Source organism: Fusarium graminearum, chromosome 1 (genome assembly GCF_000240135.3).
Source record: "Fusarium graminearum PH-1 chromosome 1, whole genome shotgun sequence".
NCBI classification, from domain to species: Eukaryota; Fungi; Ascomycota; class Sordariomycetes; order Hypocreales; family Nectriaceae; genus Fusarium; species Fusarium graminearum.
In genome coordinates, this window is record NC_026474.1 from 3659855 (window position 1) to 3682576 (window position 22722).

The window sequence follows — 22722 nt, forward strand, 5'->3', positions numbered from 1 at the left end:
AAAAGACAGGACTCGATACTGAGGTAGCCAGGACACAACACCAGTACTGACAATCAATCTAAATGCCATGGATCAAAACATCCATCATCAGGTTCGTTCTCGGCCGCACCGCGCAGTGACGAGGGAGGAGTGACGATGACGATACGCACTTACCTAGCAAAGGCCCCGCCAATCAAGGCGGATTCTCCACCACTCTTGGCGTTATGCCAATTGTATTGGGTTGGGTTTGAGCTGTTGCTTAGTTGAGCGAAGCGGTCGCAGAAAAAAAAGGTGGTCCAGTAGTACCTTTATTGATGCTCCCATGCTTGCGGACAAGGTACCGAGTGCCCAACTTTCGCACGGGTGTGACAACATCCATCAGATTCATCGGTCCCAAGGCCCAGTCCCCCCAGGCCACCCAGGTTCTGTATCCGTACAGCAGTACTTGAACTTTACATTTCCTCCCACCTTCTCCTTCTTCTTTTCCTCCTCTTCTTCATTCATCCTCACAGACTTCATTCCAATCCATCACCTATACCCCTCCATCACATAATATAGCCCATCATGTCTGGCGCTGTGTAAGTTTGAAGCTCCCCTCTCCCTGCCTCTTGACATTACCCCACCACCCCTCCAACATCTCTCTCATGGCGATGCTCTCATTCTCTCATTCCCGCGCGCTCCGGGCGCTGGTTGAGGGAAAAAGTAGATAATGAAGCAATCGCCATGATGGGGGTTCGCATGGAGTAATGCGGTGGATGGGATGGTATTCCTCATCTCCATCATGAACGCAGCTCATGCTCTTTTCTTGGGGTAGAGCTCGTCTCGCTCACCTCAACCTGGGCGCCCCTCAACAACAACACACTTCTTCCACCTCACCATTAAGCTCTAATGCGAACCAAAATGCAACAAATGCTGACAATGCTCCAAGTGCGGATCTGGGTCTCATCGGCCTTGCTGTCATGTAAGTAAACTCCAAACCCAAGTCTGACCCAGCCAGCAACAAATCGTACTTACACGCTTCACAGGGGACAGAACCTTATTCTGAACATGGCTGACAACGGCTTCACCATCTGCGCCTTCAACCGAACCGTCTCCAAGGTCGACCGATTCCTCGAGAACGAGGCCAAGGGCAAGTCAATTGTTGGCGCCCACAGCGTTGAGGAGTTTGTCAGCAAGCTCAAGTCTCCCCGCCGTATCATGCTCCTTGTCCAGGCTGGCAAGGCTGTTGATGAGTGGATTGAGAAGATCCTGCCTCTCCTTGACGCCGGCGACATCATCATCGACGGTGGTAACTCTCACTTCCCCGACTCCAACCGCCGCACCAAGTACCTTGCCGAGAAGAGCATCCGCTTCGTCGGTTCTGGTGTCTCTGGTGGTGAGGAGGGTGCCCGATACGGCCCCTCCATCATGCCCGGTGGTAACGAGGAGGCCTGGCCTTACATCAAGGACATTCTCCAAAGCATCTCCGCTAAGAGCGATGGTGATGCTTGCTGTGAGTGGGTTGGCGATGAGGGTGCTGGTCACTACGTCAAGATGGTCCACAACGGTATTGAGTACGGTGACATGCAGCTCATCTGCGAGGTAAACAAACCCGCCTTCCCCAAAATGCCCCGATCATGCAATATGGTACTAACCTCATACCTTGCAGGCTTACGACATCATGAAGCGTGGTCTCGGCCTCTCCAGCAAGGAGATCGGCGACGTCTTCGCCGAGTGGAACAAGGGCGTTCTGGACTCTTTCCTCATCGAGATCACCCGTGATATCATGTACTATAACGACGACGATGACACAGCTCTCGTTGAGAAGATCCTCGACAAGGCCGGCCAGAAGGGTACCGGCAAATGGACCGCTGTCAATGCTCTCGATCTCGGCATGCCCGTCACTCTGATTGCTGAGTCTGTTCTTTCTCGATGCTTGTCCGCCATCAAGGACGAGCGTGCCACCGCCTCCACCAAGCTTGAGTTCGTCAGCCGAACCACCAAGTTCGAGGGTGACAAGAAGCAGTTCATCGACGATCTCGAGCAGGCTCTTTACGCCTCCAAGATCATCTCATACGCCCAGGGCTTCATGCTCATGCAGGAGGCCGCCCGCGAGTACGGCTGGAAGCTCAACAAGCCTTCCATCGCCCTTATGTGGCGAGGTGGCTGCATCATCCGATCCGTCTTCCTCAAGGACATCACCCACGCCTACCGCAGCCAGCCTGACCTCCAGAACCTCCTGTTCGACGACTTCTTCAACAAGGCCATCCACAAGGCCCAGCCCGGTTGGAGAGACGTTATTGCCAAGGCCGCCCTTCTTGGTATCCCTACTCCCGCCTTCTCCACCGCCCTGTCTTGGTTCGACGGTTACCGCACCAAGGACCTCCCCGCCAACCTTCTCCAGGCTCAGCGTGACTACTTCGGTGCCCACACCTTCCGCATCAAGCCCGAGCACGCCAGCGAGAAGTACCCCAACGGCCAGGACATTCACGTCAACTGGACTGGTCGTGGAGGTAACGTCTCCGCTTCTACTTACCAGGCTTAAACGGCTCAAGGTAAAGAGAAGGAATCATGATAGGTTGAGAAATGAATACCGTCGGGCCGTACGAAGCTCGATAGCTGCGTCTTATAAAAAAATATCTGTGATTAGGAACGCAGGAATATCGCTGGCGCTGCAAGGATAATGATGAATGAGTTGGTATGGATTTAGAAAGTTCAGTGATGACATTCGGATTCGTATTTAGAATCCCAACAGAAGAATATAAAAAAATAAGTCAAATAATATCTGCGATTTTTGTTAAAAGTGATGTGATGTCTGATCTAAAGATTATAAAACAGAAACTACTGTTGTACTTCTGGGGATAAATTCCTGTGGTCATGGCTCTTTATTTTATCATGATTGATAGTGCACCGCCGCAAATACAACAGTAACAAACCAGAAGTTATTCGAGCGGTAATTTATGGGGAACACATAATACTTTAGCTATCTTGAGATATTCTTGTTAAATAGGTATTCGAAAAGACTCGATTGTTTGATGTCAGAATGTTACTTATCTTGATATCATAACGTGAATGTTAAGAGACCCACTCTTGTTCATCACATAAACGTCACTCTCATTGGCCAGTTATCTTCTCTCAGCCTTGTCGCGAGAAGTCTGGAGCCGCGTAGGGGCATCACTCTTCAAACAACTTCATCGCAAATCATAGCGTTGACTGCGCCACGTCATTCACTTATCTTCTGAACTCAATCGCCTCATCAGCAATAATATACGGGCAAGGATTTGCAACGCGCAGCTTTACAGACAATTAATCGCGTAATTAGAGACACCGGCACACTAGCAATTGTCCATCGCGACACTCGCCCAGCATGGCTCAACCAGATCCCAGCCAGGGCGTTCCCCAGGAACTCGTATGTTCTGCCTAGCGCGCGAAACAATGGAAAATATCGTCGCGATATCCCTCTGACAGGTTTATAGATGCCCCATGTTCATCTCATCTCGTCATTTCGATACCCGGTGATGCCCCGGCTTGACCTGAACGAGGTTGCCAAGTGGCTTATGAGCGCACCACAAGTCGCGCGAGACCGAGCACCTTTCTTCTGGACATATCTCGACAAGCCCACCGACGGCACAATACTCTTGACTTGGCAGCCTCTTCAACGCTTGGGGACCAATTTCGCGACAGATGGCTATGTGTGGGCTCCCCCAGAGCAGGTCTACAAGCATGACCTGGGTAATGGACTGGTAAGGTCGAATGGAATGATACGATGAGGAGGCCAGATACTAAATCTATGCAGATGCTCGAAATTTACTACCAAAAGGCCGGCTACTTCCCTGGTGAACAATACGCTCTCCACGCCCGTCGACGATGCCGCTTGGTCCCAATCCCTGGCCACCCCAACCCTCCTCAACCAGACGTCGGTCTGTTTATCGTACATTACGGGCCTGCCGATCCCAGTGACAGAGTCCCTGTCTCGATGATTCCCTTCGATGAAAGAGTCAACAATATTATGCAGCAGCGTCATTTCTTGCAACGTGCTGGTCAGATTCGTCGCAAGGAGTTTATGTTGTCCGACCGGGTCAACTGGCCCCAGCTGCCAGATCTCACAAGGCAGCCAGTGCCTCCCCAAATGGCCCCCCGAGGTGTCCCTCAGCAAATGGCATATCCCACACAACCTACGCCGGGTCCTCCTGCCAAGCGACCAAGACACGCAGCGAGCCAGGGAGGTCAGGCTCCTCTACCAGGAGCTCCGCAGGCAGATGCCGCTTTTGATGACGAAGAAGATGTCTCCAGAGGTGATATGTTTGATCATCTCACCCCGAGAGAGATTTCATTGAGCCGATACCAACAGAACCACGAGTGGATGGAGGAAATCCTCTCGTCTCCTTACCGTATAAGCCAAATCACCCCAGCCGATCTCAACCTAGGTTTCAAGGGCGAATTAGCGTCGCTGACAGATGGAATCTTTCCGGCTCAAGGCGTTGAGGCCTTCACATCAGGGCCTGAAAAGCCCTACATTGGCCGCCTGGACCCTGACAAGGCCGAAGAATTCCGAAAGCGAGTTAACAATCATATCGATTCTACCAAGTCCGAGATCGAGAAGATGCAGGCTGATCATACCAAAGCTCTCGCCAAATTCAAGGAGAACTCCCTTCTCAACACCAAGGAGAAGGAACTTCGAAATGTTACTGAGGGCACAGGTACAGAGGTCTGGCGAATTGAGGGCAAGGTCGACCCCAATGATGAGGATCCTGCCCCTCGTCCCACGAGCACGAAAACAGTCGAAGAGATAGTATCTGAGGTTGAGAATGCCACTGGGAAGAAGGTTGAACCCAAGCCGACGGTGTCTCGTGTCCAAGATGGAGGTTATCAGCCACCAGCACCAGAGCCCGCCCAGGCCGGCACCTCACAATTATCCCGCCAGCCCTCGCAGTCGGGCTCGCAGAACAGTGGTATCATGATTGGCGAGTCTGACATCGATATGGACGGCACTGTTGCTGGACTGCTAGACCAGATGCACACTTCCACCTCTACACCCCTGAACGCCTTTGGAACTCCCCAGCCCCAAGCATCAGCTAATCAATCTGGAGTTGGAACTCCCTCCAACGCCAACACTGCACCCGTTCCTGTCGTTGGTGACGTGACCATGGGCGGAACACAAGAACTCAAGGACTCGAATGTTACAGCCCCCGATCAAGGAACTGGCAGTGGAGATTGGGTGGTCGTGCCCAAGGATGGCCCGTCAAACGAACAGGCTGACCAGCAGCCTGGATCTGGCACCGCCTCCGTCAACGCGAACACACCTGTCGCGCCAGGAATTGATGCCACCAGGTCGGTAGCAAAGACCGCTTCTGCCGGCGCCACACCGGCCGCCGGAACACCCGGAGGCTCCGTCTCTTTTGATCAGAACGACTTCAGCTCCTTGGGCGACCTCGACTCAGCAGGCGATGCTCTCGCCGGCTTCGATGGCCCAACGCTAGACGGCTCTGCAGGCGAGTTGGGCGAAGGCCTCGATCTAAGCATGGACATGGATGATTCAGCGTTCGGTGATGCCTTCCATGGCGTCGATACTTCCGGTACTCCTCAGGACATGTAGAAATGCCCTCGGCCTCATATCAGTGATAAGGGGAAGCAATCGGCGGAAAAGGGGGAAGGGGATGAGTGTTGAAAGGAAAGTTGGGAAATGGGTCAAGACGTCGGAGAATGGCGCGTCTTTTGTTATCACAGGAGTTTTTTGTAATCTTTCCCTTTTCTCTTCGACAAAGGTTGGTTTCTGGACTTGTGATTCTTTTGCAAGAGTTTTGATACTTGCTTCCATCATCGAGGCTGGCTGTAGTACGCCAGACTACCCCCTTGCCTGCGAGGTGTAGAAAGAGCTGTAGACTAGGAGCAGTGGAAATAGTTCAAAGAATGATAATACCAGAATACAGTATCACCAAGTTTGACAAGTATGTTCATGCTGGCTGGGCCTTGGTCTATTTATTACTTGGCCTTTTACCTTGTACACCTCACATTTTGGATTGCAAATAGAAAGTTGTGCAGTGAACGAGTGTATATCATTATCTAACGAGGGCTTTTTTATCTATAGTCTACAAGTGACAAGATCCCAGTCACATCCCATAACGACAAAGTTGACAAATGAAAACCGAACCAAGACTCCAAGCCTACCAGATATCCGTACAAAGTTTGTGTACAAAGGAAATGGCTAGCGCATTACGCCATATCAAGGCCTATTGTTCCGAATATTTTCATAAATACTCGTAGGGTATTTGAGAAGATTGTTGCTTCTCTCGAGTGTGCCAAGGGTGCGACTGACTCCTGCAACAACACTTGCAGACCCAGATCTGTCACCCCTGGCTTCCCAATAGAAAGCTCCACCGAGATTCCGCTCGTTGATATAGCCAGCTTTAGCTTGAGCTGATTTGAGATCGTCCATTGTCACAAGCTCCCGCTTCTTTCTATCATATGTGTAGCTGGCCATGAGATCTGCGTTGTAGGTAGTCACTGCTCCGGGTCGAGGCAGGTCTTTAAGAAGGTAGACCCCTAGGTTGGCAGGAGAGCCGGCAACGCCATCGTAAGGTTTGCCCAGACCAGCTGTGTTAGCGAAGGAACGGCCATAAAGAGGCATACCCAGATGAATCTTGTTGGGAGACACTCCAGCAGCGATATAGTCATTAAGAGTCGCATCAGTACTCAGCTTTGTTGCTAGGGGGCTCTTCCTGGACGCAAAGACGTTCGCTTGATGGCCAGTGGTAGAATCCCATGGGCCGGCGTAGTCATAAGCCATGAGGTGCCAGGCATCAACCCATGGGTCCATCTTTTTGAGATCCATAGTGTTGTAATGGCTTGAGCCCGCGGGCGAGGCAACTGTGAGCAGGAAGCGATAGTTTAGCTTGTAGTCCTGTGAATACTTGTCGAGAGCTTTCCGAAGACCGTTGAGTATCAGGACATAGTTCCGGGCCTCTTGGGCGTTGACCGGGTATTCCCAGTCAACATCGATCCCATCAAATCCCCAGTCGGTGATTAACTTGATGGCAGTCGAGATGAATCGCTTTCGGCCATTCTGAGTACTCACGCCAGAGGCGAGTGCTGGACTTCCATCAAAGCCACCAATTGAAATCAGCACCTGTTTATACGTCTTAGCATTGTCATTTTAAGATATTGGCGTTTTTGTAGTAAAACTACCTTCAAATTGCGGTTCTGTTTTTTGAGAATGTACAGCTGCCTAACACATCCATATGCGTTGTTTCCACCACCTCCATTGTCGCCCGGATATGTCCTTTGTACGTCTGCCCAAGGATCCGATGATTCACTGGCTTTTTATTAGTGGCCAATCCTTAATTGAACGGTTGATATATACTCACACTGTCCCATCTTTGGCATTTACCTTGGCAAAGGAGTAAAGTACGTGCGTAATCTCCTTTACCGGAAGGTTTTCGGGATTGAAACCCTCGTAAGTACCCCTAGTTCTTCATTATTAGTACCCATTAGTGATCGAGATATGTACAAGAACTCACCAGTTCGTGAAATAAAGCATGTTGCGCTTTGCAACACCCCGGGCCTCTAGACGTGCGGGGGTGTTTTCAGCGTCATCGTCATCGAAGTTACCACCGAAGTAGTTCTTGGTGTTCTCTTCACCCTGAACGTTGATTCCCTCCTCAGGATCTCCCTGCTGCTTGGACATGTTGGCAGCAGGGGTGTCCTGGGAGTGTTGATCCGAAGCATCAACAGTATCATCTTCGGGTTCACCAAGATTGGGGAAGTCCGAAGGGCTGAACTCGTCATCACCTTCCTCTAGAAAATACTCATCGTCTTCATCTTCGCCATCACGCTTCAGAAGATCGACTCGAGACGCCCTCTGATCAGAGTCAGGGGCATCAGTCTCTTCAGGATCATCTTGGTCATCGCTGTCTGTTGAGCGTGTGTTGAACTTGGATTGAGCCCAAGGGTTTCTGGGAGGAATGAATTCGGGAACCGTGTCTCTAGGGACAGCTTGGGTTGGTTGAGGCTTTTTGAGACCTCGGAAAGGTGATCGAGGGGGGATGAAAGTAGGCAGTTTGTCATCATCGTCCTCCTGAACTTGTGCAAGCTTTTGAGCATTGGTGTTTTTAGTGTTTTTAGTGCTCTTGGTATTCTTTGAGTCTTTTTTGTCTTTTGTTTCCTTTGCTTCCATTTTGTCTTTTGTATCCTTGGTGTCTTTTGCAGTCGTTTTCTTGTTGTTGACGGAGGCAACTGAGGCGAGCCTTTGGGGGCTAGCTTGCTCGTTGGTCGACTTTTGCTGAACAGCCTTTGAGTTGAAGGGCATCCTGGGCGGAATGAACCCAGGTACTGTATTGTCGTCGTCGTCGTCATTACTAGCTGCAGCAGTAGGCTTGGTTACCCTGGTCTGAGGTTTGAGCGCATAAGGCATCTTGGGTGGGATGAACTGCGGCACTGCCTCGATGGTTTGTTCTACTTGACGACGGACGGCAGTTGACATAGTGGTCCTGGTACCGTGTGAGTGCTCCATGTGGCCATGAAGGTGTTGGTGTCTGGGTTCCACTGACGGGACAGCCAAGGCTGCTTGCACCAAGAGAGGCGCAATGAGAAAGATTTGGTTGAGCATATCCGATACTCGAATAGTCTTGGGTAAAAGAGGTCTGTCCTTGAGTGTAATAGTTCTCAGACTTGTGGAGGTCTGTATGATGGATAGTGAGGGCAGGTCGAAATAGAAGTTAAGTAAGTATCAATGCTTCTTATAAGCAAATGATACAAGGTGGTTGTAAAAGAGTGACACCTCGTGAAATATGAGATAGTGTTCAGAAAGTGGTTCAAGGGGTCCAACAGTCTTGTGAGGGAGTTTAAGCTAAGACAAGATACTGAAGGCAGGCTGGTAGTGAGACAGAAACCAGGGTGACGGAACCGGATGATGAGAACACACTGTACTATAAGGGAATGAGATAGCAGACTTGCAAGGAACGAATGACGTTGGTTGGATAATGATGGGAAAGGAATGGCTCAAGGGTGAAATCAATAGGAAGAGAAGGGGAGCCAAGAGTGTGAGACACGGGAATCGAGGCAAATTTATTACATTGGACATTATGAAGGGACGCCACTTGATCTATGTCGGTTGAAGATAAGTAATCGACCCTGAAGGAGTATAGCATGTTGACGAAAGCGTATGTTGGACGCGTATCACTGGGAAGATGACGCCCAAGCATGCTACGGAAAGCATCGTTGGACCCCCCATCTAGGGGATTCCGTTCTGGATTGAGGGTGTCTCGACGCCGGATGAGACATGAAGATGAAGGTCTTTGAGCTTATTGAGCGCCACAAGCCCCTAAAAACGTGGAATTGGTATGTCCTGGGACCCTGACGAGGAATGCGCTTAGTGTCTGGAACCAGTGCATGATGACACTAGAGAGGATGGTCAGAGTTTAAGACTTGAGCAGAACTTTTGAGATGTGAGACGGGAGGAATAGATTTTGATTGGGCTTCGAATAAGCTCTATACGCCTAATACTGGTGATTTTGGGCGAGTCTGGTGTTAGTGCGTGGTGAGTGATGGTGGTGGTGATATGGAATGATAGAGTTAGGTGGACTTGCCTGAATTAGGTGCAGTAGTTAAGTAGTGGCAGTCGTTCCTGCGCAAGCCTCCTTCCGTTAAATCGATTTATGCACCTTCCAATCTTGTCCTGTTCCTGTTCCTGGCCCGTTACTCGTTCCTGCCTGATTCGATATTCATGGCTGCTGACTCATTGATCGTACTTACAAGAAGGGTAGAGTTGAAGGATAATCGCCAAGTTGTTTATTGTCTAAATATTAGAGTCTAACAAGGGAAAAACAATCCATTGTTTCCCTCGGCCCTTGTCAGGGCATGTGAGACGCCGCTCCCGTCCAATGTCTGAGGGTTCCCTTGCGCTCCCGCTACGTCAAGGGCGCAGAAACCCCCTTCAATGATTCACTTGCAACTTGGCAGTAATGTCTCTATCTCCAACAAGACAATCCCGAGAAAACAAAAGACACCGAGTTTCAAGGGTCTAGATCATGATCCAGAAACCAGACGTTGGCAAAGGCGTCGCCGAGGCTCATTCTGGATTCGTCAACGGTATCAACCGGTTGGACGTATACCACAACCAACTCTGCCTCTTCCACAACGTCCAAGCGTTGATGATTTGAAATAAACAAACTTTTTTCTCTTTCATGTTCTTTTGTTGCCTGTTTCTGATCCATGCTGTTTGCTCTGTGGCTGGACTAGCGACGGTGATGACAGATCACTAGACCATGGCTGACCCTGAGACTAGACTAGTGAAGCCATCGCGATGCCCTCTAATGGCGCCCAAATTGGCAATCAGCATTCCAGTTGCCCACAATTTGTGATTCAGAAACCCTCCGATCGGCTGGTTGCATCGAAAACTCTGCTGTCTATCCCTAATACAAGACATCGGTCATGCCCCCAGTTCCCCGTCTTTTAGTTATGCACAGCTTCTGTCATGTATGGATGAGGCACGAAACACAGCTCTTTTCATAGAGTAGTATGCAACTACCAGTTTAAAAAACATCACTTGATGTCACTGTTGCATGTATACATGCCATATCGTTTCATCAATGCCTCAGATCGTCATACGCAAGAGGGGCCATGTGGTAGACTACTTACAATGGGCCATTCCAAGTTGAGGTGGTGTAAGTACTCTCTACCAACAGCATGTGACTGATCGATTCAAGAGTCTTGCATTGTATTGTGGACGAGCTGTGCAGTATCTCAGTCGCTCGTAGCAGCATAACGTTCCAAAGTAAATATATCAATTTGCAAATAACAAGTACAGAACTTCGAGGTATCCTAATTATATCTCATCGCAAACTCATAAACATCACACATTGTGTTCTACTAAATCAACATTCCATCTACAGACCCGGTGACTTATACAACTGTATTCGCCCCCCTTTGATGAAGACTCCACTTCCTCGTCTCGAGGATCTGCCTCTGCCTCACGCTCGTAGTCCGAGGCAGCCCCCCATTGTAGCCTTCCTTCATAGTAGATTTGACAGTCTCAAGCTCAGCCAGTTCCTCCGCTACCACTGCACGCGGCTTCTCATCCCGCCTTGCGGAAAGATAAAAGAAGTCCCAGAGGAAACTACGTTCAAGCTGTCGAGGTTTCCCATCAGCAGTCCAGTATCTCTCCTCGCTGAGCTCCTGTGATAGATGGCGTCGGAAGTAGCGGTCCTGACTAACCCACCAAACTCGCCATGCGACGAGAATCGTGATGGTAAGGGGTACGGCGGTGGCCCAGTAGTACCAGAAATTCTGCCCGAATCGATTTACTTTCACTGCGTCGGTCATGGGGTTCGCGCCGTCGTCGCCTTCTTCGTCTGGGCCGAGCCAGTCAAACATGGACATGCCGAAGAGCGTGCCGAGAAACTCGCCGGGGAGGAAGATAGCAGTTATGACAGCCAGTGCCTTCATGGAAGAGCTGTCACGGGAGGATGCTACAGCCATTCGAGCATTCAAAATGTTGTCTTCCTGTGCCATCTTACTGTAGATCTGTAGTATGTAATGAGTATTTGTCATTTGGAAGAAAACAGAGGTGATTGTTACTTACCATATCGATTTGAGCACGGCATCTTGCCTCTGACATACGTCTATCAGTTTCAAGGCCCATACACAGACGCAGCAATCCATCAAGGTACTGCCTAATCTCATGCCAATGGGGCCCCAAAGAATCGCCATCCGTGATCTCGTCTGGGAATTGAAGCTTGGGGAGCTGCCTGGGTGGAAGAACCGGACTTACTGGAGGCGGTCCTCCTGAAGGGTCCATGATGTTGGGACTCAGCATGCTAAGATCCTGGCCGAAACATAAGCTGTTTCCCACTCGTTCGTTGAGTTCGTCGCCAGCTAGTATCAGAACTTTGATAGCTCGCTCCATCCATCTAATGGTGTCGAGAAGCTTGATGGTATCCTTGAGAACTTCGTGTGCTCTCTTCATGAGCTTCGTCATAGTCATGGGACCCCATGCAATCCTCTCTCCGTCCTTTCCGTTGCTAAAGGTCCTGCTGAGACGCCTTCCAGTGTCTGTTGCGTCGAAACCGGCAATGTTGCTGACGTCGTATTCCAGATGGGCTACGTTGGAGTTGTTTTCGCTGACAGCTTCTTCGCATCGCATGAACTGTACTTGAAGCAACACCACTGGCGTGATGAGAGGATGCGCCCAATGGGTTCTGCATGACTCCAGACGATGATCGTACTCGTCGAGGTCGTCCATGTTGTGGCGTCTTGGCTCCCATGACTGACGAACCAGGATAGTTGCAGAGCGTTCACTAACATTGTATGTCATGGAAAGGAAGTCACAAGGTGTCTTTGGCATCTCTGAAAACGCGAGAATGATGCCTGGATACGTCGTTGGAAGATATTCTCTGTACAATTACAAGTGAACTTACTCAGTTGAGATCTATCTTTGGACCAGAATCTTGATTCTGTGGTGGTACGGGTTGAGTACTGGAGAGTGGCAGGGTGAAGGTTCATGGCCGCAAGGTCATTGACTGTCATGCTGAGAATCTCGCGGTTACCATCGTAAATGGTTTTGCGCTTGAAGCAAATACTGTGAATAGTTAGAGAATTGTATTTTGTGATTAAAATGTGGGACTTACACTCTGCGAATTCGGCCTTCCATACCAGCTGAAGGTGCTTCATCGGCGTCTGGCTTTCGAAAAGTGCCCTTGAAACTGATTAGTCAACTTGTTTCGCATCTGCTGTTGTAGCTATACTAACTTCTCGGTCAAGCATATATCCATGACGAAATGCTAGATCGAAGATGGTAGTTCCCGGAGTGTCATCACGGGTAAAGTGATGAGTGATGTGCTCATCGTCTTGTGCCCAAGGATGACTCAGAGTCGCAGGCGCAGATGCATGTGCAGGACCAGACTCTTCAGGGCGTTTGTAAACAACATACTCATCGTACTCAATGTTTGATGGAGTGTCGTTGCCCGTGATCAAGACTTGGCTAGAACAGACCTTTTGGTCGTAGTTGAACAGATTTAAGCCGTGGTGAACGAGCCCCATTAGGGCGGTTTCGCGCCGCCGCCCGAGATGGACAACGTAGTCTTGCGGGACTTGAGAAGAACGGCGACCCTTTTGAACGGGGTCGAGAAGTCGCTGTTCATGAGAATCTTTGACTAAAGGATGTCAAGTTAAGCTTGGGACTGTCTGTAATGTCGGTGGGGGGGACGGATCGATATAAGCGGACAAGGTACGTGAACTCCTTTCCAACTGCATGTAATGAAAAGACACTATTCGTCCAGCGGCGGGTCGAGCTTGTTATGTATGAAATTTGGTGAATTGTCTCTCCTCTCAAGCTGACTGCCAAGAGACTTGTTGCCAGGGTGCCTGGTTCATTGGGAGCCCGACCTTATTCCCCCATGAGTTCAGGCAACGCATAGAAGCGTCATGGGGCCATCCTTTGAATCGTCAAGAGACTCTAGAACGTCTCATGTTCCTTTCCACGGCCCAGAGATCTGTCAAATAACATCGGGTCGGCGAATAGGACGGCGATAGAACCTCCGGGGTCATGACAGGTAGACCCACCCGGGGACGGGGGATCGGAGCATAACGGCGGTGGCTGAGTCGAACTAGATCCGGGGGAAGAAAAGAAGATTCCCCATGAGATCAAGAAGCAGTGACATACTGTACACTAATTGGCTAAGATATGGAGAACTTGTTGTTTCTGTAAGCGAGTTGCCGTTCTGGGTTTATCTCGGGCGTAAATACGGGGTGTTCAACTGAGGCGCAGGCTTTGGTAGAGTGACATTTGACGTTGAAATCCATGGAACCAACATCACGAGACTCATTTTCTTCGCACTCATAACTGGATTGAGACGAAAAGTTATCAAACTGTACAGCCTTGCTGCCCAACATTGAGATACATACGAATTAATACAAATATTCACATTGGGCTATAATCAACTTGGTCGGTTTTGTCATCAGCTTGTTATGTGACTGATGATGAATGAGATTCAATTCTATGTAATCCAGGGTATCGATACTCCTTTCCATCCTCCAAACCAAACCAACAAAATACATCCGTATCCTCGTCATCAATATCTAACATGTACATGAACCACTCGCCGAGGAAGATCCATCTCCCATCTCAGACTCTTCCCCAGTCTCTTCATCCTCCTCACTGATAACCTCCAGCTCATGACCACAATCTACTCCCACAGCCGGTCTCGCCTTGCCTCCTTCTTCAATCTCCTTCTTCACCTTTTCCTCGCTGATCTTCTTCAATGCCAGTCTAACATCCTCGATGCTCTTCTTAGCTTGGCCGAATTTGTCTTCCATCGTGGTACATCTGTTGCACTTTCTCTGCAACTTTCGCGATGTAGGCACGTGAGGGCTTTTTACCAAGCAGTCTTGGTCGGTTTTGTTTGCCTGAAAGTCCTCGGCGACCTGGCACTTCTTCACACATAAACCCCAGCGCTCGTGGGCGCAGATGAAGACGACTCGGGCGTATAAACACATGTTGGCGGCTGATCGACGGAGATGGTGGTGGTGTAACTAGCAATAGTGGCGGGTACTGGTTTCTTCCGTAACGGTATCTGTTGGAGAGGGCGGAATATAGTAGAGAATCGAGCATTGTATCGTTTTCTTTTATACCATCTGGTAATATTGTGAAGGGTTGGTCTGTGTTGGTGTTCACAGAAACCATATTCTTGTGAAGAGGTCATGTTCTTTATGTACAGGCAGTCACATCAACAAGCAAACTGGACTCATTCATCTGTACAAGGAGAACCTCGTTTCTTTTTGCCCGGATATTTACTTTGTCAACACGAATTTCATTTCAGTGTTAATGTGTTCTTGCACTAGCTTCGTCACTGGCGTGAACAGCTCACGTTGCTGTACAGATCACAAGGTTCATCCGTGCTCGAATTCATGCATGTTGAGCATTGTTCAATATGTGCGGACAACTAATGTCACTTTAATTTAGAAACAAAGAGGGACAATTTATTAAAGGTTAAAGTCTTTCACAAAGACAAGGAGTCCTTTGACTGTCTGGTACGAACTATTATGCTTGTTCATTCAACAGTCCGCTATCCAACACTTCACGAAAGTTTCTTGCCCATTTCACTTTACCGTCTCTTTCTCTCTTGTCACTAACATGTGGGACATTGACTTTGATTCTCTTCAACGCCTTCAACAAAGAAGATTCTTCATCGTCCGATATCACAACCCCTCCCGCGAGCAAACACTCCATATCCGTTGTCGAATCCCCAAAGTAAATCACTCTCCCGTCTTTCTCTTTGATAAGATGCTTCAGGGCCTCTTTCTTCTCTCTTGCGTTTGTCATTCGTCCGTTGAAGAACTCGGGTCCGGTGATGGTTCCGTCCATGACTGGTTCGTTGGCAATGACATCGAGCGCGTGTGGCAATAGAGCACCTCGAAGAAAGGAACGGGACCAATTGACCGATATAACGCTCACGCGCCAGTTCCTATCCGCCACTAATTTCATGACCTCAGTGAAACCGTCTCTGATCTTTATCCTTCCAGCTTGAACGGCGTCGGCTCCCGCTTGCGACAGCGTCTCAGCGTCCAAGCCTTCGAAGATTTGTGACTCGGCAATACGCTGCAACGATGCCTCCTCCACGTCTTTCATTCCAGACAAAAATTCAAACTCTTGATCCATGCATATCCGCGTATCCTCTGGCGATGGGTGGTTCTCTTTATAGTGTCTGTAATCGGCAACATAGGCTTGGACCACTTGGTCCCATGAAGCCTGGAGATCGTGGCCTTTCCTGTTCCGCTGTATCTCGATAGCTGAGCGGGCAAGCTCCCCGATCGAGTCTTGCTGAGTGATTGTTCCGTCAAAGTCGAATACCAGATGCATCTTGTAACAGGAAGAGTTGCAAAGGTAGTCTTGGGTTTGAGTTGAGGTTGTTGTAAGCAAAGTTGCCGAGATGATCAACGAGTGGAGAAGAGATATGAGCACAAGCATTGGAGTCAAGATTCTGGAAAGCAACCTTTCACTGTGAACCAGCAGCTGACTCAATCTTATTTTGGCTTTTTGCAAGGCACTTCTGGTCAGTTTCAAGTCTTATTAGTACTAAAGAAAGCTACCTTACCTTAGCTACCTATTGCGGGGAAGATCATTACGTAGTTGTTCTCGAAATAGTGACAGTGAGTGGATCACAGCAACCAAGCAACAACAGTAGCTTGGCCAAGCTTCCTACTGTTGTGTAGCTAAACAGCTTGAAAGCTGGATACAAGACAACAGTGATAAGTGAACCGCAAGAGCAAAAGGAAATCCGCTGAACAATTGACTACTTCTGGTAATCTATAGGCTAAAAGGGTATCATGCTCTAAAAACCCTATCCTTGTTTGAATCCATTGCAACACCGCATTAAATAATGTCCTTCACTTGACTCTCTAAATCAAATTCTACCTTTTTTGTCGTTTCCTAGGTCTCAATGGGGTGGAGGAGCCGTGGATACTAAGCTGCTGGCAGCACGTCTTCCATCTCTTCGTCATCATCGTCGTCGTCCATGGGCTCGGCAGCAGCTTCCTGGGCCTCTGCGCCGCCCTTGTCACGGTAAGCGTCACTCAAACAATAATGGTTGGCAAATCGACCACTCTTGTTGAGAACCGCAATCTTCTCAAGCACTTGGCGCAGGTACTGGTCAGGCTGTTGAAGCTTCTGGCGCAACGCCTTCATGGACCAATACTGATACTGTCTGAAACATTCGAAGATAAGATCCAGAAGCTGGTTTTCTGGAATACGAGCGGCCTTGAAAACCTCGCCCTTCTTCGGCTTGGCTGTAGATGCAGTGTTTTTCTATAAATGTCGTTAGTATGATTTGAATCAGAATCAGAGACCGAAAAAAGAAACTTACGATAAAACTGCCACCCCAGCTGACTGCACCTGCGCTTCCGGGAGCGACAATGGATGATGCTGCGCTTTGGCTGATGATTTGGAGCTTGGACTTGTTTCCATCTGCCTCTAGCAGCTTCTGCTGAAGCAGTCGCTCTTCTTCCCTAATGTCACGAGGTTCCACGCGAACGTCATAATGAACCTTGCCAAAGATCTTTGTCCTTTCTGTGGCAACGATTAACCATCCATTCTTTGGTCTATCACAAAACATCAACAGTCGCACTTACTAGGAACAGCTTTTCGGTAGTATGGCTGGTATCGGCTCTTGCGGTCGTACGTCGGTCGATCTGATCCGTTGTTGGCTTGTCTCTGCCTTAGCAATGAGGCGGGAATGCCGGCAGCGGCAGCATCCTGTCGCGCCTTACTGCGCGCCTTGAAACCGGGCAAATCCTCTTCACTGAAGATGAAGTGATTGTTAACGTTGGGCTCCAGTACTTCGAGGTCGTATTCGCGAGGCAGCGTCTGGTGCTCGGGGCAGTTGGCAGAGAGAAGCATACGAAGTTTGGTCTATCCTTTGTGTCAGTATGATGCCATCATCATGCCTTTCTTGTCTGCCGGGGTCAAGAACGTACATCCGAGGTGCCATCTGGCTTTTGGTTGGTCCATGTTCGCAGAGTGCCAATTTGAATCTCGTCGTCGTCACCCAGTCGTTCGGTGAGCTTGTACCAAGCTTCCCACATGTATCGAGGAACGCGAGCTAGGTAAAGCGTCTCGAAAGCGCCAGCATTCTTGTCGTAAAACTCGAGGTCGCCAGCATCTTCGTATAAATCCTCCTCCGCCGCTGGTGCATCGGGATCGGCCTTGATGTGAGGGTCCTGCTTGATGTATGGTTCGGCCATGATGTTGGTTGATGTTGGAGATAGGTTTGTGATTGGTGACGAGCGCGTGTAGAAAGAGATATAACACACAGAGTAAGAGAGAGCCCCAGGCAGTTGGAGCTAAAAATGCACTAAAGCGGGCCCTGCCTTTGTATGTATGTGTATGTGCCTTAGTACTTTGTCATGACTTTAACCTCCCCAATAGCGACTCCACAATTTAGGTATGAAAGGAGTTTACAATCAAATATTAAAGAAAAATAGATTGTCTAAGTTATAGAGAAGAGCTGCAAGTGCTCCGTCTTGTAAGTTAGTTATTGTAACCCTCACCGGAGGTAGCTGGTATTAAGTTAACGAACATTTCAACCTTACGGCTACAGGGTAGCGACGTTGGATGGCGTAGCACTCACTACATTGTACTAACTTTAACACAATGTCAAAGCCTAATGCTAACTCTTTGTTGCCCTGCGACTTGGAGTCATAGGAGGTAGTAAGCCTGGAGATGGGAATATGCACGGGCCACTGAGCCATCTCTTTTAGTGGAGGCCATGTCAAACTACCAAAATAACTCAGCACGCCTTTGAGTGGAGACGTAATTGTGAATCACATAAATACTGCAACACATGACCACTTAGTCCCCCTCTATTGTTTCACGCTCGTTTGTGTCAGTCATCTGCAGATCCCCATTGTTTCTTTTTCCAAGTCATTCTGCCTGTACTTGAACCAACAAGGTAAAGACCCATGTAACATCAGCTGTACCCCGAACCCAAAAAGAAGCCTTGCCTATTACATCTTCGACAACTTAGTACGTCGTGCCTCAGCTTCCAACAACTTTCCTTCCCTTACTTCTGACAACACGTATTAACAAAGAATCCTAACCAGATCCCACATTAGCAATGCGTTGATAACACGTACAACGATGCTTACAAACCATTATGCCAGTTTCTGCATTTAATCACCCTCCTTTCTCTCACAACTCGGTCCTTGATCCATACGTTACTACTACCTACTATCCTCGAACACTCTCGCGACAACCCTTCAGCAACGTGACACAACCGTCATTTATAACATTATCAGAAGTCAAAACGAGCAATCGAACCGAACCCCCATACACATAATCTCTTGCACTCAACCTCAACATGCCAGTCAAGTCTCTCGCCGAGCTTGCCATCGCGGCATGTATAAAGAACATCCGCTCAGTCGACAGCGTCGGCGACTTCCTCCTCTATAAAACCGTCCGCACCCTCCTCCTCAAGATCGACAACCCCAAGCTACTACGCAAAATCGAAATCAACTCTCCGCAAATCCAAGGCGAGACCGGCGAGGTATGGCTCAAGCTTATCAAGCAACATTTCCCAATGGAACTCAAACAAAAGGCTTTCAAGCCTCCGGACCCAACGCAATGGTATCGAGTCTACGATAAGTACAAAGCAGCCCACCAGAAAGCTCTTGATGAGAGCGAGGCCAAGCTCAGAAACGACTTGCTTGGCCTCCAGCAGGCCAAACACAAAACCACGATTATCGAGGATAGGAGGCTACTGCCCCAAGGAGGCAGGGTCGGAACAAAGAAACCATGGGGGGCCCCGCGAGACTCCAACGGTAGCACACTCGCCTTTACAAGGGGCAGTCGCACAAAGACCAATAACGGCGCTAGCGTTATGCGCAAGGTGCGAAGGGAGACAAAGGAAATTGCCAGCATTCATGGCAAATTGTCGAGGCCGACGCAGGCATCAAACGCCATTACGAAACTTCGAAAAGCCCCTATCGCTATGGTTAATGACTACCAGAGAGCGTCTCAGCCAGCAATTCGGGCTCCTTCTAAGCCGACACCGTCTGATGTAGTCGCAGCTCACGAGGAGCGAGCGCAATACATCTCGGACCTGGACTCGGATGATGACAACGGTGGTGGCGACGATTTGTTTGACGACGACCCTTCACCTCCTCGAAAGGTTGCTTCCCGGCCATCTTCATCCGCTCCAAGGAGGCCGGCTCCTGGTCCAAGCAAACCGGCAACCAATGTCAAGCGATCTGGTCTCCTGTCCAACAGTTATAAAGGCCCTCAACCTAAGGCCGCTACAACACCCTCGCAGCCTCGGGCATCCCGGCCAGTCAAACAGGAAAAAAGATCCCTTAGCCCTGAACAGACAGTCCTATCCTCTTCACCTGAGCCTGGCCCGTCTTCATCTCCACCCGCCCCTGTCGCACGACCTTTTTCTGCCGTCAACCCGCGGAAGCGCAAGGGCACTGGTATCTTCCACAAGCCCAAGAGACGAGCATAAATCCCAGAGTGACATTTTTTCTTCTTCTTCTTCGGTTTCATTTTCAAACGCGTTAGCAGTGGTATACTGGGGCGTTTTTCGAGCGACAGACTATTATTCATCTTCGTTACATGCATTACTGGCAGGCGTACGAACTACAGCAGGTGATTTCAAAGGGTAAAAAACAAATTCGAGGATTAGCACAACAATGCAAATAGGACTATGATTTTCCAGTCCATCCATGTGAGCTAGACAGGGTATAGAACGTGTTCGTCTTAGCAGACGATTTATGTGTAGTGATGGTAGCGGAAAACACAAGCATAGTGAGGCTTCATAGAACTTGAATGACAACCAATCAATTGTTTTATGGTATTCCCATCTTGTGTTTGTCTTCTAAGTAATGTCGATTCCTAGCAGGAGCGTTCTGCGCATCTTTAGCACCCATCTGACTCAACACTCGACTCTTCTGATTCTACAGCTGTCGTATATTGCGTGTGTTCATGCGTCCTTCCTTGGTATATATGATTCCCGAACCTCCGAGCGCCCCGGGGTTGGGAACTAGAATGTGCCCCGACAGTCCAGAATATCGTTAGATACTATTTATGATAGCCATCGTCCACCTCTAAGGGCGAGGACGAGATGCAGAGTGTCTCCAGCAACGAGGTTGTATTCGGCGGCGGTCTTGTCGTCGGTCCTAAACAAAGTATGTCAGTAAGCTGGTGGAAATTTGCGAGTGGGTGTGTGTAACGTACATTTGCTTGCCGCCATGGATGAGTCGCTGCTGAACAGGCGGGATACCCTCCTTCTCCTCGACCTTCTCCTTGATCTGGGAGACCTAAAAGCAGTCAGCACAAGCCCTTTTACCTCGTCCACTCCAATTACGAAGCGCCTGTTCAATATTACCTTGTAATCCGACTCAATATCGAGCTCGATCTCCTTGCCGGTCAATGTTCGGACCCTGTTGAATCGCAAAGTTAGCTGCGTGCCTGCATGACGTCGAAGTTTCGGTGACGTACTTGATCAACATGTTTGCGGTTGTGGTGTAGTGTTCGGGTCTGTTATTTTTTTATGTCTTATTGAAGTTCGCGAAGAAGAGCGAACAGGACTGTCGTGTATGTTTCGAGTATGCGAGGCTGATGGGAAAGTCGAATGCTGGACGCTGTTGGGCTGACTGAGCTGGGATTGATGGTGGGGTTACAGGCTAACATTCACGGAAGGAGGGGCCACCTTGGCACTGAATGGTGGTTGTCGCGACTGCCTGGATACCTTCATGTATTATTGGTGCTTTTTCATCTTATGACTTCTATTAACATAGGTACTAGGTAGGTAGGTAGGTAGGTAGGTATTTACATATTCATCTATTTTTTATTTTTATTTTTACTTCCAACCGGAGCCCAAGCCTTCTTAAGTTACTCAGTGATATTAACAAAATAATGCTATCTGAAGGCAAAATTGCCATTAAAGTTGTACCGCCCTTCACTCACTATGGAAAACTCACAAGTTAAATATTCCAAGCATGGTCATTTACAGCAGAGCAGAATAGGTAGTTTGCTTTCACTACCTCATTATTCATAATAGTACAACCCTTTTGGTAGTTAGACATACAGTGGAGAGTTACATTAAACCTAATAGACACCTCTTTTCATCTTCCGCGGCTCTCTCATCAATCATTCGCCTAGCTCTTATCGTTTTTGTCGAAAACGTTGAGACCCAGACCCTCGGAATCAAGCATCAGCCTGTTCTTGGAGCCAGCCTCCTGAAGCTGAGCAGCGATCAGTCGAGCGTTCTCGATCTTCTTGAGCTCCAGGTAGGCCTTGTTCTTCTTGATGGCCTCACCAATCAGTTCGGCAGAGCGGGCCTCACCCTGTGCCTTGACAACCATGGCCTGCTTCTCCTGTCTTGCCTTGTCGACAACGAAGGCAGCTCGCTGGGCCTCTTGCTGGGCAACCTGCTTGGCCTCAACGGCGGCTGTGAATTCGGGAGAGAAGGCAAGGTGCTGTCACAAATTAGTTACAAATTCATGTTAGGTTTGCGTGATTAGAACATACAGTTAGAGAGACATCGTCCAGAAGAATGTTGAATCGGGCAGCTCGTCGAGCAAGGTTCTCTCGCACCAGTCTAGCGACGTTCTCTCGCTGTGTGATGAGCTGACTGGCATTGAACTGGGCAACAACACTCTTGAGAACCTCGTTAACAATAGAAGGCAACACACGCTCATCGTAGTCGGTGCCTAGTGTTCGGTAGATCTGGGGCAGAGCATCGATCTGAGGGCGGGAAAGCACACGGCAGGTGATGTTGACCATCTGCAAATCCTTGGTGCCAGTCAAGGACGCAACGTTGCGTGGCTTCGCTCGGACATCGTACACAATAGGAGTCTCAAACCAAGGAATATTGATGTGTGTTCCTGTAATTTTCCCAAGTCAGCATCTGTCTGAGCCGGATCGTCCGACATGAATGTCCTCGTACCTTCGTTGTAGATTTCCTTGCTGACACCAGTTAATCTCTGGTACTTGATGGCTCGTTGACCACCATCGACGTTGAAAAGCGAGTTAGACAGGAACAGAGCACCACCGGCAAGCAAAAGACCACCAGCAAGGGCGCCACCGGCTGCTCGGGGCATCTGAGGGCCTCCTCCTCCACCACCTCGGGCCTGCTGCATCTGTCGGAGACGGCGCATGGCCTCCTCTTGCCAGTTGTTGTTCGACATTGTAAGACTTATGTATTCGGAGCGAGCGTGGACAAATCGAACCGAAGTGGGATGTCGACGTAGGTGGTGATACTTTTTTCCTAGGCGTCC

The 22722-nt window shown here is 49.2% G+C and overlaps 11 protein-coding genes across 11 annotated transcripts; 3 read left to right on the forward strand and 8 right to left on the reverse strand.

The window, feature by feature from the left end:
- The first annotated feature begins 489 nt into the window (after nt 1-489).
- Nucleotides 490-2745, forward strand: FGSG_01111 (6-phosphogluconate dehydrogenase). The gene is made up of 4 exons (XM_011318574.1): nt 490-557; nt 908-940; nt 1005-1560; nt 1628-2745. The coding sequence occupies exons 1-4, from the start codon at nt 544-546 to the stop codon at nt 2501-2503; spliced, it is 1479 nt and encodes a 492-aa protein (XP_011316876.1). The 5' UTR covers nt 490-543; the 3' UTR covers nt 2504-2745.
- Nucleotides 2746-3325: 580 nt separating this feature from the next.
- FGSG_01112 (uncharacterized protein) lies at nt 3326-5554 on the forward strand (the record flags this gene model as incomplete). The annotated part of the gene is made up of 3 exons (XM_011318575.1): nt 3326-3367; nt 3435-3701; nt 3755-5554. 3 exons carry the CDS (start codon nt 3326-3328, stop codon nt 5552-5554), a joined length of 2109 nt encoding a protein of 702 aa, XP_011316877.1.
- A 475-nt stretch (nt 5555-6029) lies between these two features.
- On the reverse strand, nt 6030-7006 carry FGSG_11903 (uncharacterized protein). The gene has a single exon (XM_011318576.1). The coding sequence runs from the start codon at nt 6788-6790 to the stop codon at nt 6182-6184; it is 609 nt and encodes a 202-aa protein (XP_011316878.1). The 5' UTR covers nt 6791-7006; the 3' UTR covers nt 6030-6181.
- Nucleotides 7007-7318: 312 nt separating this feature from the next.
- Nucleotides 7319-8467, reverse strand: FGSG_11904 (uncharacterized protein; the record flags this gene model as incomplete). Its single annotated transcript, XM_011318577.1, has 2 exons — nt 7319-7421; nt 7476-8467. The coding sequence occupies 2 exons, from the start codon at nt 8465-8467 to the stop codon at nt 7319-7321; spliced, it is 1095 nt and encodes a 364-aa protein (XP_011316879.1).
- A 2390-nt stretch (nt 8468-10857) lies between these two features.
- Nucleotides 10858-12196, reverse strand: FGSG_11905 (uncharacterized protein; the record flags this gene model as incomplete). Its single annotated transcript, XM_011318578.1, has 3 exons — nt 10858-11423; nt 11537-11576; nt 11726-12196. The coding sequence occupies 3 exons, from the start codon at nt 12194-12196 to the stop codon at nt 10858-10860; spliced, it is 1077 nt and encodes a 358-aa protein (XP_011316880.1).
- A 1835-nt stretch (nt 12197-14031) lies between these two features.
- On the reverse strand, nt 14032-14448 carry FGSG_01114 (uncharacterized protein; the record flags this gene model as incomplete). The annotated part of the gene is made up of 1 exon (XM_011318579.1): nt 14032-14448. One exon carries the CDS (start codon nt 14446-14448, stop codon nt 14032-14034), a length of 417 nt encoding a protein of 138 aa, XP_011316881.1.
- Nucleotides 14449-14899: 451 nt separating this feature from the next.
- On the reverse strand, nt 14900-16000 carry FGSG_01115 (uncharacterized protein). The gene has a single exon (XM_011318580.1). It carries the CDS (start codon nt 15917-15919, stop codon nt 14993-14995), a length of 927 nt encoding a protein of 308 aa, XP_011316882.1. The 5' UTR covers nt 15920-16000; the 3' UTR covers nt 14900-14992.
- Nucleotides 16001-16230: 230 nt separating this feature from the next.
- On the reverse strand, nt 16231-17995 carry FGSG_01116 (uncharacterized protein). Its single transcript, XM_011318581.1, has 4 exons — nt 17425-17995; nt 17080-17359; nt 16815-17017; nt 16231-16756 (listed from the first exon to the last, which is right to left on the reverse strand). The coding sequence occupies exons 1-4, from the start codon at nt 17689-17691 to the stop codon at nt 16415-16417; spliced, it is 1092 nt and encodes a 363-aa protein (XP_011316883.1). The 5' UTR covers nt 17692-17995; the 3' UTR covers nt 16231-16414.
- Nucleotides 17996-18806: 811 nt separating this feature from the next.
- On the forward strand, nt 18807-19946 carry FGSG_01117 (uncharacterized protein; the record flags this gene model as incomplete). Its single annotated transcript, XM_011318582.1, has 1 exon — nt 18807-19946. The coding sequence occupies one exon, from the start codon at nt 18807-18809 to the stop codon at nt 19944-19946; it is 1140 nt and encodes a 379-aa protein (XP_011316884.1).
- A 326-nt stretch (nt 19947-20272) lies between these two features.
- Nucleotides 20273-21115, reverse strand: FGSG_01118 (uncharacterized protein). The gene is made up of 4 exons (XM_011318583.1): nt 20942-21115; nt 20829-20883; nt 20678-20760; nt 20273-20619 (listed from the first exon to the last, which is right to left on the reverse strand). The coding sequence occupies exons 1-4, from the start codon at nt 20950-20952 to the stop codon at nt 20526-20528; spliced, it is 243 nt and encodes an 80-aa protein (XP_011316885.1). The 5' UTR covers nt 20953-21115; the 3' UTR covers nt 20273-20525.
- Nucleotides 21116-21452: 337 nt separating this feature from the next.
- On the reverse strand, nt 21453-22722 carry FGSG_01119 (prohibitin-2). Its single transcript, XM_011318584.1, has 3 exons — nt 22392-22722; nt 21974-22329; nt 21453-21921 (listed from the first exon to the last, which is right to left on the reverse strand). The coding sequence occupies exons 1-3, from the start codon at nt 22630-22632 to the stop codon at nt 21601-21603; spliced, it is 918 nt and encodes a 305-aa protein (XP_011316886.1). The 5' UTR covers nt 22633-22722; the 3' UTR covers nt 21453-21600.

Bases quoted from the DNA above. Each gene is read 5' to 3' on its own strand.
- FGSG_01111 (XM_011318574.1), top strand. The intron at 941-1,004 runs GTAAGTAAACTC...CACGCTTCACAG, and splicing joins CTCATCGGCCTTGCTGTCAT to GGGACAGAACCTTATTCTGA. The intron at 1,561-1,627 runs GTAAACAAACCC...CATACCTTGCAG, and splicing joins ACATGCAGCTCATCTGCGAG to GCTTACGACATCATGAAGCG.
- FGSG_11903 (XM_011318576.1), bottom strand. From the start codon at position 6,790: ATGGATCTCAAAAAGATGGACCCATGGGTTGATGCCTGGCACCTCATG.
- FGSG_01115 (XM_011318580.1), bottom strand. From the start codon at position 15,919: ATGCTTGTGCTCATATCTCTTCTCCACTCGTTGATCATCTCGGCAACT.
- FGSG_01116 (XM_011318581.1), bottom strand. From the start codon at position 17,691: ATGGCCGAACCATACATCAAGCAGGACCCTCACATCAAGGCCGATCCC. The intron at 17,360-17,424 runs GTACGTTCTTGA...CACAAAGGATAG, and splicing joins AGCCAGATGGCACCTCGGAT to ACCAAACTTCGTATGCTTCT. The intron at 16,757-16,814 runs GTAAGTTTCTTT...CGACATTTATAG, and splicing joins GCTGGGGTGGCAGTTTTATC to AAAAACACTGCATCTACAGC.
- FGSG_01118 (XM_011318583.1), bottom strand. The intron at 20,761-20,828 runs GTAATATTGAAC...GACTGCTTTTAG, and splicing joins ATATTGAGTCGGATTACAAG to GTCTCCCAGATCAAGGAGAA. The intron at 20,620-20,677 runs GTACGTTACACA...TACTTTGTTTAG, and splicing joins ATCCATGGCGGCAAGCAAAT to GACCGACGACAAGACCGCCG.
- FGSG_01119 (XM_011318584.1), bottom strand. From the start codon at position 22,632: ATGTCGAACAACAACTGGCAAGAGGAGGCCATGCGCCGTCTCCGACAG. The intron at 22,330-22,391 runs GTACGAGGACAT...GGAAAATTACAG, and splicing joins CAAGGAAATCTACAACGAAG to GAACACACATCAATATTCCT. The intron at 21,922-21,973 runs GTATGTTCTAAT...AATTTGTGACAG, and splicing joins TGGACGATGTCTCTCTAACT to CACCTTGCCTTCTCTCCCGA.